Source organism: Schistocerca piceifrons, chromosome 3 (assembly GCF_021461385.2).
Source record: "Schistocerca piceifrons isolate TAMUIC-IGC-003096 chromosome 3, iqSchPice1.1, whole genome shotgun sequence".
Lineage (NCBI taxonomy): Eukaryota > Metazoa > Arthropoda > Insecta > Orthoptera > Acrididae > Schistocerca > Schistocerca piceifrons.
Window position 1 is genome coordinate 649,936,460 of NC_060140.1, and position 17,403 is coordinate 649,953,862.

At 45.0% G+C, this 17,403-nt stretch overlaps 1 protein-coding gene across 1 annotated transcript in view; it reads right to left on the bottom strand.

Annotated features, from left to right (window-relative positions):
• The window catches only part of LOC124788941 (glutamate receptor ionotropic, NMDA 2B-like), a 282,134-nt gene that overhangs the window by 123,262 nt on the left and 141,469 nt on the right, over positions 1-17,403 (bottom strand). Inside the window, exons 7-8 of the mRNA XM_047256228.1 lie at positions 13,728-13,909; positions 1,707-1,942 (exon numbers count right to left, since the gene is read on the bottom strand). Coding sequence (XP_047112184.1) covers positions 1,707-1,942; positions 13,728-13,909 — 418 coding nt within the window. The remainder of the gene's footprint in view (positions 1-1,706; positions 1,943-13,727; positions 13,910-17,403) is intronic.

Sequence of the window (17,403 nt, forward strand, 5' to 3'; positions counted from 1 at the left end):
CGACCGACATCTCTAGGGATCCTCAAAGACAACATCCGACGCCAATGCCTCACCATAACTCCGGACATGCTTTACAGTGCTGTTCACAACATTATTCCTCGACTACAGCTACAGGGTTATTACAAATGACTGAAGCGATTTCACAGCTCTACAATAACTTTATTATTTGAGATGTTTTCACAATGCTTTGCACACACATACAAAAACTCAAAAAGTTTTTTTAGGCATTCACAAATGTTCGATATGTGCCCCTTTAGTGATTCAGCAGACATCAAGCCGATAATCAAGTTCCTCCCACACTTGGCGCAGCACGTCCCCATCAATGAGTTCGAAAGTATCGTTGATGCGAGCTCGCAATTCTGGCATGTTTCTTGGTAGAGGAGGTTTAAACACTGAATCTTTCACATAACCACACAGACAGAAATCGCATGGGGTTAAGTCGGGAGGGCGTGGAGGCCATGACATGAATTGCTGATCATGATCTCCACCACGACCGATCCATCGGTTTTCCAATCTCCTGTTTAAGAAATGCCGAACATCATGATGGAAGTGCGGTGGAGCACCATCCTGTTGAAAGATGAAGTCGGCGCTGTCGGTCTCCAGTTGTGGCATGAGCCAATTTTCCAGCATGTCCAGATACACGTGTCCTGTAACGTTTTTTTTTCGCAGAAGAAGACCCGTTGATTTCCCCTTACAGAGGCATCCAGAAGCTTTAAACTGCGAATACCATCGCCGAATGGAGTTAGCAGTTGGTGGATCTTTGTTGAACTTCGTCCTGAAGTGTCGTTGCACTGTTATGACTGACTGATGTGAGTGCATTTCAAGCACGAGATACGCTTTCTCGGCTCCTGTCGCCATTTTGTCTCACTGCGCTCTCGAGCGCTCTGGCGGCAGAAACCTGAAGTGCGGCTTCAGCCGAACAAAACTTTATGAGTTTTTCTACGTATCTGTAGTGTGTCGTGACCATATGTCAATGAATGGAGCTACAGTGAATTTATGAAATCGCTTCAATCATTTGTAATAGCCCTGTATTGTTGAGGAATGATGGTGGACATATTGAGCATTTCCTGCAAAGAACTTCATCTTTGCTTTGTCTTACTTTGTTATGCTAATTATTCTTACTTTGTTATGCTAATTATTGCTATTCTGATTAGATGAAGCGCTATCTGTCGGACATTTTTTGAACTTTTGTATTTTTTTGGTTCTAATAAAACCCCATGTCATTCCAAGCGTGTGTGTCAATTTGCACCTCTCTATCTACATTATTCCGTGATTTATTCAAATTTACACAGACTTTTTGGTCACCCGGTACAGGCGATTTGCACGCCGCCATAGGGCAGTCTTGAACCGAATTTTGTTTCAACAGCATGTAGTCAGACTTCGTACATTCGCCGCCGCCGAACATCTAGCGTGCGAAATAAAATTCTCTGTGAGCAAGGAGTACTGAAAGTTATTTCTATCATTGCATGATTCCCGTGTGGCGATGCAGTAACATCAAGATGAACCTACGGCAGCATTAAGAAGCAGCACCCCGGATTACACAAGATACGTATTATTTAATGCTATGACGTGGTATATTAATCATAATTTTTCTTGCATTAAGCAAAGATACACTTCCCAAACTTTACCCACAAAAACATTTTTGGCATGTCATATTACAGGTTTCAGTATAACGTTTGAGACAAGTGTGTGTGGAAGGTACTCACGAGGCTGATGAGGGCGCAGCAGCCGCCGCGGTCGGTCTTGGCGAGGTGCTTGCGCACGTACTTGAAGTAGAGGTGCTCGAGCAGCAGCAGCACGGCGGCCAGCAGGATGCCCGACATGAGCAGCAGGAACGCCGACAGGAACTGCTCCAGCGCCAGCGGGTCACTCGACTTGTGCTCCTGCTTACCGGGCTTGCACGTGCCCGTCATCCAGTAACGTCGCAGGCGCTCCAGGTCCCCTGCAGACAATACGGTCAGACACACAGTCACAAGCACTACTCGACAAGGCGAAACGTAGACCGGATAGAGCAGGAATTAGCTTGCTCGCGTGACGAACCGTCTTCTTAACTGTTCTCTCATAAAACTGCAAAACAGTGTAGGCGGCAGAAAACAAACGTCAAAATGCATTTGACACGAAAGTTTTCCGAGTATCATACCGCGTCATACAGTAAAAAACTGCATTGGAGAAACCAACGTTTCGGCCACGGTTACGGTGCCCTTCTTCCAGGACTACTGATGTGTTTAGCTGTGAGGTGTCGCTTATATCTTGTCACTGCCGCACACTGAGCATGACGTTACGTCATAATTTTGAGAGGTCGTAGTTACGATTGGTCACATGAGTTAGAAGGAGCGAGAACTTCATTATACACTACTGGCCATTAAAATTGCTACACCATGAAGAAATACAGATGATAAACGGGTATTCATTGGATAAATATATTATACTAGAACTGACATCTGATTGCATTTTCACGCAATTTGGGTGGATAGATACTGAGAAATCAGTACCCAGAGCAACCACCTCTGGCCGTAATAATGGCCTTGGTACGCTTGGGCATTGAGTCAAACAGAGCTTGGATGGCGTGTACAGGTACAGCTGCCCATGCAGCTTCAACACGGTACCACAGTTCATCAAGAGTAGTGACTGGCGTATTGTGGCGAGCCAGTTGCTCGGCCACCATTGACCAGACGTTTTCAATTGGTGAGAGATCTGGAGAATGTGCTGGCCAGGGCAGCAGCCGACCATTTTCTGTATCCAGAAAGGCCCGTACAGGACCTGCAACATGCGGTCGTGCATTATCCTGCTGAAATGTAGGGTTTCGCAGGGATTGAATGAAGGTTAGAGCCACGGGAAGTAACACATCTGAAATGTAACGTCCACTGTTCAAAGTGCCGTCAATGCGAACAAGAGGTGACCGAGACGTGTAACCAATGGCACCCCATACCATCACGCCGGGTGATACGCCAGTATGGCGTTCACCACGATGTCGCCAAATACGCATGCGACCATCATGATGCTGTAAACAGAACCTGGATTCATCCGAAAAAATGACGTTTTGCCATTCGTGCACTCAGGTTCGTCGTTGAGTACACTAACGCAGGCGCTCCTGTCTGTGATGCAGCGTCAAAGGTAACCGCAGCCATGGTCTCCGAGCTGATAGTCCATGGTGCTGCAAACGTCATCGAACTGTTCGTGCCGGCCGAAGTGGCCGTGCGGTTAAAGGCGCTGCAGTCTGGAACCGCAAGAGCGCTACGGTCGCAGGTTCGAATCCTGCCTCGGGCATGGATGTTTGTGATGTCCTTAGGTTAGTTAGATTTAACTAGTTCTAAGTTCTAGGGGACTAATGACCTCAGGAGTTGAGTCCCATAGTGCTCAGAGCCATTTGAACCATTTTTTTTGAACTGTTCGTGCAGATGGTTGTTGTCTTGCAAACGTCTCCATCTGTTGACTCAGGGATCGAGATGTGGCTGCACGATCCGTTACAGCCATGCGGATAAGATGCCTGTCATCTCGACTGCTAGTGATAAGAAGCCGTTGAGATCCAGCACGGCGTTCCGTATTACCCTCCTGAACCCACCGATTCCATATTCTGTTAACAGTCAGTCATTGGATCTCGACCAACGCGAGCAGCAAAGTTGCGATACGATAAACCGCAATCGCGATAGGGTACAATCCGACCTTTATCAGAGTCGGAAACGTGATGGCACGCATTTCTCCGCCTTAGACGGGGCATCACAACAACGTTTCACCAGGCAACGCCTGTCGACTGCTGTTTGTGTATGAGAAATCTGTTGGAAACTTTCCTCATGTCAGCACGTTGTAGGTGTCGCCACCGGCGCCAACCTTGTGTGAATGCTCCTGAAAAGCTAATCATTTGCATATCACAGCATCTTCTTAAATTTCGCGTCTGTAGCACGTTATCTTCGTGGTGTAGCAATTTTAATGGCCAGTAGTGTAATTGGTTGCTACGGTGCAGGGAGTAGGGATCTGCTGTTGTCCAGTGCTTCTTGCATTGTTTGCTGTGGCTGACACTCATCGGCGATGAGGCGTGGGCAGACGCATGCCGCGCGGCGGCAGTTACCCGCCGTTTGAGCGCTCGCGTCACGTGTTGTCGGTGCGGTCTGTCGCTCTCTAGGGCTGACAGCGAGGATGGGGCAAGCTTGTATCCATCCTCGCTGTTCATGTTGTTAGAATGTTTTATTCTTCTACGGTTTCTCTGATCTTGCGTTTCGCCAAAGCCGGCTGCTTAGCCAGTACGCGGGTTTCGTTAAACTTGATTTCCTTGTCGCAGTCTTGTCGGTGTTCGGCCACTACAGACTTACGCAAGACGAATGTAGCGCTCGTGCTCTCGTATGCGTGTTCCTATCAGCCTGCGACCAGCAGGAGAAAAACGGTAAGCCACGCCTCACCCGCCGATGAGCACCAATCGTAGCAAACAGTGCAAGAAGCAATGGACAACAGCAGATCCCCACTCCCTCCACCGTATCAACCTATTACAATAATGTTCTCGCTCCTTCCGCTTCAAGTGACCAATCATAACTATGACCTTTTAAAACTATGACGTTACGCCACGTTCAGTGAACGGCAATGACAAATTATAAACGACTCCTCACAGCTACGCACATCAGTAGTCCCAGAAGCAAGTTACTGTTACTATGGGCGAAACATTGGTTTCTTCGGTATAGGTTTTTACTTTATGACGCGGTACAATACTCAGAAAACCTTTATTTCAGCTGACTCTGGTCACGGAAGCCTATGCAGTCATGTCAGAATGCACTGCTCGCATATGCAAAAGATTCACGTTTCAGCACTGCCGCAGAGGTAAGTAGGAACGACGACATTAGCATTCAGTGTACAGGGTATCCCAGTTACCTTGTCATCACAAGATGACTTTTTATAAAATATTATAAAAACAGTTTTGATAACATAAAACCACTTTTATTCATACTACGGTCGCAGATTCGAATCCTGCCTCGGGCATGGATGTGTGTGATGTCCTTAGGTTAGTTAGGTTTAAGTAGTTCTACGTTCTAGGGGACTGATGACCACAGATGTTAAGTCCCATAGTGCTCAGAGTCATTTGAACCATTTTTATTCATAAGTGGTAACTGGTTTCGGCCCAATGTGGATACTCCAGCCACTAAGTGTGGAGATGACGGCACGGAGCAGGAATTGAGTACCACTTCTCGACTGCTCAGTGGGTGGTATCCACAGTCCTTGCTCCAAGCCGTCGTCTCCACCACACACCATCACTGGAGTTCCGAACGAAGATGATTCACATCGGGTCGAAGCCGCTCACTACTTACGAAAAAAAAATCTTTTAAGGTGGTTAAGTCTGTTCTGTATAATATTTTATTACTGTGATGCATCTATGCAGACTCAAGTGGAATGAAAAATTGCACCAAGCTCAGGATTCGAACCTGCGTTTCCTGATCACTCGCCAGATGTGCTAACCACTATATCCCTGGCACAGTGGCTTTACTCAACTACACGCCTCTCTCCTCAATCCAAATTTCCATTTACATCTCAGATCACTAGAATAGTCCAGGTATTTGTGCAAAGCCAGTATGCTAGGGGGCTGTAGTGATAGAGGCATCTGCGTATTGAGCAGAAGACCTGGTTTCGAATCCCGGCCTTGGTACAAATTTTCATTCGTCGCTTCAGTCTGCATATACAGGGTGATGATGATGTTTAGTTTGTGGGATGCTCAACTGTGCGGTCATCAGCACCCGTACAAAGTCACAATTTTTTCTTAGTCCAAGCGAGGCACTTGCACCAATGATAATGATGATGATGTTGATGAAATGATGTCGACAACATAAACACCTAGTCCCTGGGCAGAGAAAATCACCAACCCGGCCGTGAATCGAACTCGGCACCCAGAGGCAACAACGCTAGCCACTAGACCACTAGCTGCGGACTCATTTACAGGGTGAACATTAATAATACCTATAAACTGCAGGGACGGATTACTGACTGGAAGTTGAGGAAAAAAGGTCCGGAAATGCATCATTGCCAAGGTAGATGGTGCTGACGAATGACAGTTCCTCTGAGCACGTGCAGTGTGTTCCCCGTGTGTTTCAGGTTGTTGTGTCTGACGCAGCGCACTATAAGAAGCAGAATGGTTCGGCATTCATGTCGGTAAAGCCAAGACGGTGTTTGTGTACGGCCAACCAAATGGTCGCAAACGCTCAAAACTGGCTTGAAAAGTTGTGTGATGTGGTGGTGTCTTTGAGGGTACTTGTTTTGGTACAGCCATCCTGTCTCTCGACCGTTTACATCGGTGCGGCCGTACACAAACACCATCTCGGCTTGTTCCCGACATAAATTCTGCACCATACTGTTGCTTACAGTATGCTGCGTCAATCACACAGCCTGCAACACACAAGGGATACAGGGCACGTGCTCAGAGGAACGTTCGCTTGCCGCTGTGGCCGAGTAGTTCTAGGCGCTTCAGTCCGGAACCGCGCGACTGCTGCGGTCGCAGGTTAGAATCCTGCCTCGGGCATGGATGTGTGTGATGTCCTTAGGTTAGTTAGGTTTAAGTAGTTCTAAGTCTAGGGGACTGATGACCTCAGATGTTAAGTCCCATAGTGCTTAGAGCCATGTGAATGATTCAGAGGAACATTCATTCGGCAACACCATCTACCATGGCAACGATGCATTTCCGGACACATGTTTGAAGGACGTTTCTTCCTCCATTTTCAGGCAAAAGTGGCTCTGAGCACTATGGGACTCAACTGCTGAGGTCATTAGTCCCCTAGAACTTAGAACTAGTTAAACCTAACTAACCTAAGGACATCACAAACATCCATGCCCGAGGCAGGATTCGAACCTGCGACCGTAGCGGTCTTGCGGTTCCAGACTGCAGCGCCTTTAACCGCACGGCCACTTCGGCCGGCATTTTCAGGCAAAAGTCCGTCCCTGCAGTTTTTCTGTTTTATTAATGTTCCATCCGTATAGACTACAGAGGTTTGAAACATAAAAACGTCTCTGGAACCAAATAGTTTCGTTTGACATTTCATTACCAGTTCATTGCGATCACTGCTGTTCCCGATATGTTTATAACGATTATAGATTACTTTTCGTCTAGAAGCAAAATAAAAAAGTAGGCTACCAAGTAAATGTTTTTTAGCTACCAATGGAACATTAACCAGTATGATTGTTTCTTGTTACTTCGTTAGTTACGAAAATATGAATAGCAGTACCTATTTTTTTTAAATAGTACTTAAATTTTTTATCCGATAATCCACTTCTCTGCTCAATACTTGTTCAAAAACGTATCACAAAGTACTATTGACGTAAACATATTGCTATTAAAAACGTAACATAAATTTGATTTTGACTCTCCCCTAGTAGCACGCTGTGTAAGCACCGGGGCAACGTAACACGTCCACTTGCTGGAGCTGACAGTAAATAAATGGAAACACATATTGCAATTGTTGGTCTGCTTATATTCTCTATAGACGACCAGCATTTCTATCTTCCCTTCGTTGGTGTACATTTTGGTCACACAATCCTTCAACTCAAGATGGTTGGTTGATTTACCACCGGCTGCGGTGACCGAGCGGTTCTAGGCGCTTCAGTCCGGAACCGAGCGACTGCCACGGTCGCAGGCTCGAATCCTGCCTCGGGCATGGATGTGTGTGATGTCCTTAGGTTATTTAAGTTTAAGTAGTTCTAAGTTCTAGGGGACTGATGACCTGAGATGTTAAGTCCCACAGTGCCCAGAGCCGTTTTCTTGTTGATTTACCAGTGTGCACTTCTCCCTTCGTCTTCATCTGTATATTGTCAACTGCAGAGTCAAATGTACGAGTTGCAGTACCCGTGGTGGACCTACCTACCCCATGCGCTAGTACATGATAGTCTAAGTCAATTTTGTGTCCTTTTTTCAGTATCATCATGTTTACGTGAATGGTAAGTTGTTGAGCAGGTATTGAGGAAACGAAGTAAATTACAAAGTATAAAAAAAATATATATAGGATGATATTCGTTATGAATGAAGTTACATGAAAGGGGGCGTCCGTTAATTACGTGAGGGATTTTCTTTAAAATTTGGACACCCCTCTCTCCTTGGTGAGATTTGATGGGAACCCCTCCCCTTCTCACCGCTCACTTGAGGGTTACCCGTAGTCAGGTAAAAATACGTAAAAATCAATTTTAAACACTGAAAAAAATAATTTAATAAAACCACTTTTAATTTAGAAAGTGTATCGAACAGTGTTTTTAATATGTGAGTAAAAAAACTATTTTAAACGTGCCAGCCTTGCACAGTATTCGGATGGATGGACAGACAGAAGGACAAAAAGGCTCCACGAAAATAGTACTAATCGTTTGGATGGAACCCTAAAAAGTTGACATTTTATTGGTATTTTATGCGAGTATACATTAAATATCATTGAACCTTTACCTACTTTGCAGGTGGAAGACAACATTGTTTGTACCTTCCTTTAAACCGTACGATTTCGTAGGTTTTCAAACTGTTGATTAATATGATCACTACGAGAATTCTTGTCTGTGAGCTTCAGATTAGCTTCCTTCCACGAATGATAACTTCTTGCTCGGACATTGTTTCAGCTTGCCTGCATTATGCTTAACGTATGCATTGTATAGGTTTTTATGCAAATTCATGTTGAACACTGTAATATCGGCTTCATCTGCGCTGCTGAATAGCACGATTGACTGACAGACAGACGCAGTGACTTTGACCCGTGCTGCAGCGCATCCCCTCAATGCAAAAAAATTAAGAAGTTCAAATGGCTCTGAGCATTATGGGACTTAACATCTTAGGTCATCAGTCCCCTAGAACTTAGAACTACTTAAACCTAACTAACCTAAGGACATCACACATCCATGCCCGAGGCAGGATTCGAAACTACGACCGTAGCAGTCTCGCTGTCCGGACTGAAGCGCCTAGAACCGCTCGGCCACCCCGGCCGGCCCCTGAATGCAATCTGACACTTGTGAGGTACTCGCTTCCAATCGGGGATCCCGCGTATGAACACGTGTGTAAAGTACTCAGTTCAGTTCGGAGAGCCGGCCGAAGTGGCCGTGCGGTTAAAGGCGCTGCAGTCTGGAACCGCAAGACCGCTACGGTCGCAGGTTCGAATCCTGCCTCGGGCATGGATGTTTGTGATGTCCTTAGGTTGGTTAGGTTTAACTAGTTCTAAGTTCTAGGGGACTAATGACCTCAGCAGTTGAGTCCCATAGTGCTCAGAGTCATTTTGATTCAGTTCGGAGAGACCATAAAGATTGGCGGATACTTCAATAGTCTCCGAATTAAAAAGTTGACGTGAAATTTTCATTGTACCCCCTCCCCTTTAAATGAGATTTGGTGAGATTTTGCTAGACATCTGCTCACCATTTTGAGTTCACTTAATGGATGTCCCCACATGCAGCCGTGGTGATTGATGTATCGCTGCTAGCTAAACAACATTCATCATACATTTTATATTTTAAATTAACAGCAATAGTAGCCCTCGATCGCAAAAAAGGAGTCTTTTGACCCAGATTTCGGCACTGCTATGAGTGCCTTCATCAGAAATAAAACTCTCAAACTGGCCTATAACATAATTACAAAATTAAAGGGGAGAAAAAAATTTTTACGTGTAAGTACTAGCTAGTAATACAACAAAGGAACAGTACTATGTCACGTCTTAAACTAAAAATCAAGCGATAAATCTTTAGTCACAACATTTGTAAAACAGAATACATAAAAGGCAAGACACTATGGGCAGCTCACATGCATCGAGCTACGGTAGCATCAGACTGAGGCGATCTCTTTAGCAGTTGCAGGCAGATGAACATTACACCAAGATTGCCATCAAGTAGCCGCAGTTACAGACAGGTTACTTAACATTCCAAATGTAGACAGACGATTGTTATGATGAACATTATTTTGTACATGAAATAAAAAGCAGTAATTTTATCTAAATGAGCGTATCGCATCGCTGGCCGGAGACCCCATCCGGGGAAGTTCGGCCGCCAAGTGCAAGTCTTGTTTCAGTCGACGCCACATTGGGTGACTTTCGCGCCGGTGATGAGGATGAAATGATGATGAGGACAACACAACACCTAGTCCCCGAGCGGAGAAACTCTCCAACTCGCCCGGGAATCGAAACCGGGCCCGCTTGCAGGAGAGGCGAGCACGTTACCACGCAACAAAGCAGGCGGACACGTTAACAAATTGTCTACAAAACAGCTTATAAATACAGTTTAAGGGCTGAAAACGCAATTTTAGAGCTACAAAGGGAGCTGAATAACTCAGAGAGCAGAAAAGAATAGTATAACATGAAATGCAGTAGATATAAACATTTAAAAAACAGAAAAATTATATGTCTGCTTAAGTCATCTACAAAGGACCTGTTGATGGTATTGACCGTATTTTCAATCTTTTTAATGAACTTCACGAGAAAATCTCCTTCATCAGTGAACTCGAAAACGAGGCCCGGGCAACTGAACTTTCTTGACTTGACGCTGAGAGTAGAAGAAAATAAAAAAAGTTTTTCGTAAAGAAACATATACCGATCAGATTTTACCTGCTGCTTCCATGCACCCTCAATCTCATAAAAACGCTTTTTTCCGCTAGGTTATTCACAGAGCTACTTGGATTCCACTCTCGAAAGAAACATTCGAGGAAGAAATTAATTTGATAAAAACTGTAGCAGTTAATAACGAATACGAAGTCGCGCGGAGTGGTCTTGCGTTCTTAGGCACCATGTCACGGATTGCGCGGCCTCTCCCGCCGGTGGTTCGAGTCCCCACTCGGGCATGGGTGTGTGTACTGTTCTTAGCATAAGTTAGTTTAAGTAGTGTGTAAGTATAGGGAACGATGACCTCAGAAGTTTGGTCCCATAGGAATTCACACACATTTGAACGAGTACGAACCTGCCATAGTTGATGACATCGTTAAAAGGAAACTGTTAAAAGAGTTACTACACTCGGCACCTCTGTCATTGAGTCCAATCAAAAGAAGAATTTCTTTTCTATTCCTTTCTTGGGACCCAAACCCTATAAAATTCAACGCCTTTTTAGTAATGAATACAACTGATATGTCGGCTTTTCAACCAACAATAGTTTGAAAAAACTTTTATTTTCAATTTAAAATCGACCTGCTCCCCTTTGAAAAACTCTGGTATCTGTAAGTTTTTTTGCGACACTTACTCTCCTTACTACATAGGACAAACAGGACGTGCCTTTACAGTCAGATACAAAGAACATCTTTTAAGAAAAAATGGCACTAGCACCCAGAATTCGTCTTTTGCCGACCATCTTCTAATTATAGGTCACGCACCCAAAGCTGTTAACCATATCAGCATTTTGCATACTGAGAAGAAAGGCCGTTGATTACATTTTCTCGAAGAATTAGAAATTTTTAAACATACACTCCTGGAAATGGAAAAAAGAACACATTGACGCCGGTGTGTCAAACCCACCATACTTGCTCCGGACACTGCGAGAGGGCTGTACAAGCAATGATCACACGCACGGCACAGCGGACACACCAGGAACCGCGGTGTTGGCCGTCGAATGGCGCTAGCTGCGCAGCATTTGTGCACCGCCGCCGTCAGTGTCAGCCAGTTTGCCGTTGCATACGGAGCTCCATCGCAGTCTTTAACACTGGTAGCATGCCGCGACAGCGTGGACGTGAACCGTATGTGCAGTTGACGGACTTTGAGCGAGGGCATATAGTGGGCATGCGGGGGGCCGGGTGGATGTACCGCCGAATTGCTCAACACGTGGGGCGTGAGGTCTCCACAGTACATCGATGTTGTCGCCAGTGGTCAGCGGAAGGTGCACGTGCCCGTCGACCTGGGACCGGACCGCAGCGACGCATGGATGCACGCCAAGACCGTAGGATCCTACGCAGTGCCGTAGGGGACCGCACCGCCACTTCCCAGCAAATTAGGGACACTGTTGCTCCTGGGGTATCGGCGAGGACCATTCGCAACCGTCTCCATGAAGCTGGGCTACGGTCCCGCACACCGTTAGGCCGTCTTCCGCTCACGCCCCAACATCGTGCAGCCCGCCTCCAGTGGTGTCGCGACAGGCGTGAATGGAGGGACGAATGGAGACGTGTCGTCTTCAGCGATGAGAGTCGCTTCTGCCTTGGTGCCAATGATGGTCGTATGCGTGTTTGGCGCCGTGCAGGTGAGCGCCACAATCAGGACTGCATACGACCGAGGCACACAGGGCCAACACCCGGAATCATGGTGTGGGGAGCGATCTCCTACACTGGCCGTACACCATTGGTGATCGTCGAGGGGACACTGAATAGTGCACGGTACATCCAAACCGTCATCGAACCCATCGTTCTACCATTCCTAGACCGGCAAGGGAACTTGCTGTTCCAACAGGACAATCCACATCCGCATGTATCCCGTGCCACCCAACGTGCTCTAGAAGGTGTAAGTCAACTACCCTGGCCAGCAAGATCTCCGGATCTGTCCCCCATTGAGCATGTTTGGGACTGGATGAAGCGTCGTCTCACGCGGTCTGCACGTCCAGCACGAACGCTGGTCCAACTGAGGCGCCAGGTGGAAATGGCATGGCAAGCCGTTCCACAGGACTACATCCAGCATCTCTACGATCGTCTCCATGGGAGAATAGCAGCCTGCATTGCTGCGAAAGGTGGATATACACTGTACTAGTGCCGACATTGTGCATGCTCTGTTGCCTGTGTCTATGTGCCTGTGGTTCTGTCAGTGTGATCATGTGATGTATCTGACCACAGGAATGTGTTAAAAAAGTTTCCCCTTCCTGGGACAATGAATTCACGGTGTTCTTATTTCAATTTCCAGGAGTGTATTTCTCGTAATGAAGGTCTCATTCCTGATGAGCAGCTACAATTACGTAGTAAAAGCTTCTTCTTATGATATAAAGCAGTTACCTGATATTTGATTTTCATTTCGTTCGTCTGTCTACATTCTGTACGTTAAGCAACCTGTTTGTATTTGCGGCTACCAGATGGCTCTCTTGGTGTACTGTTCACCTGCGGCGGGTGCCTCAGTCTGATGCTACCGTAGCACGTCGCATGTGAGCAGCCCATAGTGGCTTGCCTTTGATGTAATCTGTTTTACAAATTTTGTGACTAAAGCTTTATCGCTTGATTTTTAGTTTAAGACGTGACATGTAAGTACTGTTCCTTTTTTGTATTACTAGCTAGTACTTACACTTAAAAATTTTTTGTTTCCTTTGAATTTGTAATTATGTTATAGGCCAATCTGAGAGATTTATTTCTGATGAAGGCACTCGCAGCAGTGCCGAACCCTGGGTCAAAAGACTCCTTTTTTGCGACCGAGGGCTGCTATTGCTGTTAATTTTACTTTGTAAAAACCTTCTCTATTTTAGTTGTACATAAAAAATTATCTGCGGTGGGCAAAATAAATGGGACATCAATACTGTAACAATGATTAAACATCGGGTATCGTATTTAGAAATCACTTCTGAATGTGGACTGGTTGTGAGACGATTGTGTTATGCATCGTTTAAAAAGGAGAAGAATTGCACGTGTCGGAACTACACAGCGGCAGGATTGCGGGCTAGTGACACTGTGTTCTGCCGTTTCGCGATACTGTTGCTCGCGTTGGTTGACAACGCCACGGGGACGTTACTTCAGTGCTTGCGATGTGTGCGTCTTGTCTTTTGTTGGCCACTGGCTGACCGGAACCGATCACGGGAGTATGAAATGATTTTGGTGATTGTGTCATAAGAAAATATAGGAAGATGGACTGAGAACTCACCATTTTCTCTGAAGTCGAGTAGCCTCTTGTTGAACATCTGTACGTATTTGGAGTTGCGTGTGAAGGCGAGGCCATAGCCCGTCATGGCGTACCAGGAGCCGACGGTGAGCAGGCGGCAGTCTTCGTCCTGCGCAACCAGGTAGTCCAGCACCGTCCCATCGTAGATGAAGGCGTCCAGCTCGCTGGAATCACAGAGTAGTGACATCCTGGATAGAATGTGAGCAGAAATAGGGCTGCAGTGCTCTTCAACACCTTTCTCTAGGTTTAACATTTCCACTAAGCTTAATTGGTTTAGCCGTTTACTTAGCTTTCCGAAGTCACTCTGAACTGTGTTGCTGTTGTTATATTCAGTCTGAAGACTAGTCTGATGCAGCTCATCAAGCTACTGTGTCCTGCGCAAGTTTCTTTATTTCTGCATAACATCCATTTGAACTTGCATAGTGCAGTCAAGCCTTAGTCTCTCTGTACAGTTTTTAACCCACCGTCTCCCCCTTCCTACCCTTCACCCTCTATCGTGTCAAACACACATACTTCCCTTCTTACCAAATTATATTAGACAGACTGTCCAAAATAATAGAACCAGTACTTACAACGGAACAAGCTGCACCACTCAACTACTGCACCTAACATAGTATATTGAAGATGGCTTTGAAAACAATAAAATCATGGGTGTAATTTTCATCAAGTTGATGGCAGCATATGACACAATTAACCACAGCTTACTGCTAAACAAGCTCTATGAAATAACAAAGGTTTATGAACTAACTCAAACATTAGTATGCCTGCTATAGAACGGAAGCTGTTTTGTTGAACTGCAAGACCACAGAAGTACGAGGGGCGTTTGAAAAGTCCGAGAGACGGCAGCACTGGCGCGTATCGAGGTCATGTTTAGTTAGTAGCATCTTTGCAAATAACGCACACCAAGTTTCAGCCATATTGGTCTGTTTCTTTGTGTTTGACATTCGTGTGAATCAAGGAAGTCGAGTGACTGTCAAAAAATGGACGAAAAAGTATAACGTGTGGTGATTAAATATTACTTTATGAAAGGCAAAACGCCTCAGGAGACTAAAGAGAAGCTTGATAAACATTACGGTGACTCTTCATCTTCGATTAGAACAGTTTATAAGTGGTTTCAAAATTTTCGGAGTGGCCATATGGGAACAAGTGATGCTGAACATATTGGATGCCCTGTCGAGGTTACGACACCAGAAATCATTGATAAAATCCATGTATGGTGATGGATGACAGAAGAGTTAAGGTGCGTGAGATTGCTAGTGCTGTGGGCATCTCGAATGAACGGGTACATAATATTTTGCATAAACATTTGGACGTGAGAAAGCTATTCGTAAGATGGGTTGCGCGATTGCTCGCGCTTGACCAAAAACGGAATCGTGTGAAGTGTTGCAAGGATGGTTTGCAGGTGTTCAGGAAGAATCTACAGGACTTTAAGCTTCGTTTCGTCACTGTGGATGAAACATGGATACATTACTATACTCCTGAGACCAAACAACAATATAAACAATGGGTTACCAAGGGAGAATCTGCACCAAAAAAGGCGAAGACCATTCCTTCGGCCGGAAAGCTTATGGCGATTGTCTTTGGGGATTCGCAAGGGATAATCCTCATCGACTATCTGGAAAAGGATAAACCTATTACAGGTGCATATTATTCATCGTTATTGGACCGTTTGAAAACCGAGCTGCAAGAAAAACACCAGCGATTGGACCCCAAAAAAGTCCTTTTCCATTACGACAATGCACCAGCACGCACCTCAGCAGTTGTGGTCGCAAAATTGATGGAAATAGGATTCCAACTCGTTTCACATCCCCCCTATTCTCCAGACTTGGCTTCCTCGGACTACTATTTGTTCCCAATTTGAAGAAATGGCTGGCGGGACAAAATTTCATTCAAACGAGGAGCTGACTGCAGCAACTAATAGCTACTTTGCAGACTTGGACAATTCCTATTATTCGGAAGGGATCAACGAATTACAACAGCGTTGGACAAAGTGTATAAGCCTAAAAGGAGACTACGTCGAAAAACAAAAAAAAAGGGTTACCCCAAACATGTAACTAGTTATTATTTTTGCACAGACTTTTAAAACACCCCTCGTAGATGGAAGAACCATACAAATTGTCTACCACAAAAAAGCGTCCTCGATCTTATTCTCTTTAACATCTACACCAATGACGAACCTTCCCAGAAGGAACAAAAGTTTCATCTATGCAATAGCAGCACAAGATACAAGTTTCAAGAATGTTGAAAAGAAGCTGTCCCAGACTGTAAAAGACCTCAATAATTGCTACCACGACAACCATTTAAAACTCAATCCGTCAGAGACACAAGTATCCTGCCTCCACCTAAAACACAAGCAAGAAGAAAATGGCAGGTGAGCAGGGAAGATATTCAGTTAGAACATTACACTACACCCAAACATTTAGACGTCACCCTTGATCGAATTCTAACTTACAAAACCCACTGCTTCGACGCTAAAAGAAAGGTATCAGCAAGAAATAACATCCTCTGGAACAACGTGAAGGACACAGTCTCGTGTTCGGAGAAAATCAGCCTTAGCTGTTACTTTGCAACAGAATTTGCCTGTCCTGTCTAGTCCAGGGCCAGTCATGCCAGACGTGCTGATGTTGCCCTAGATGAGACTTGCAGAAGCATCATAGATTATCTGAGATCAAATGGCTCTGAGCACTATGGGTCTTAACAGCTATGGTCATCAGCCCCCTAGAACTTAGAACTACTTAAACCTAACTAACCTAAGGACATCACACAACACCCAGTCATCACGAGGCAGAGAAAATCTGATATCAACTCCATTCCAAAAAGTCTAATGTCTAGCAGACATCCGACCCCCCGGGCATCCGCTATGAATCTACCGCCGGGCTGGAAAGAAATAACTGTTAGGAAAAAAATCGATACGTCGCGCCGTTTCTTAGTTAATTGACATTGAAGTTAGCCGATCAGGTGGTGGCCCCAAATTCGAGCGGCCCACCAGATACACAATTAGTGTCAGTCGTTCTCCTAGCGTAGATGATAGAACACGAGACTCCTGAGCCTTGTTCGTGTTTCATCCTTACTACTGTCCCATATCCAATTTTTGTATCGCTCTCTTGTTCACTTTTAGGAAATCAAACGAATGCATTTGGCGAGTCTCTTGTGGGCCGATAGAACATGGCCGCACAACTACCTGATTGCCTAGCTTCAATGCTAATGAACTCAGAAACAGCGCAACTTGTCGAATCCTCTTCTGAGCAAGTATTTGTCAGTAAAACCTATCGTACAACACCGTTACAAGCTTTTCAGACTGTTTCCGTGTATTGTTTCGGTTACATGGTGTATATTTTCTGATGCGATTAATAAGTAAATTACGAAACTGATGGTTCCTTTATGCCTCAGGGTGTGTCCTATTAATCTATTCCTCCTCCTAGTCAAGTTGCGCCATAAATAAATTTTCTTCTCAATTTGATTCCTTATCTCTTCATTAGTTATCCGATGTACACACCTTACCTTCAACATTCTTCCGTAAAAACATATTTCAAAAGCTTCTATTCTCTTCTTGTCTGAAATGTTTATTGTCCATTTTTTACTTCCGTACAAGACTACATTCCAAACACTTAAATTTATATTCATTTTCAATAAATTTCTCTTTTGCTGAAACAATTTT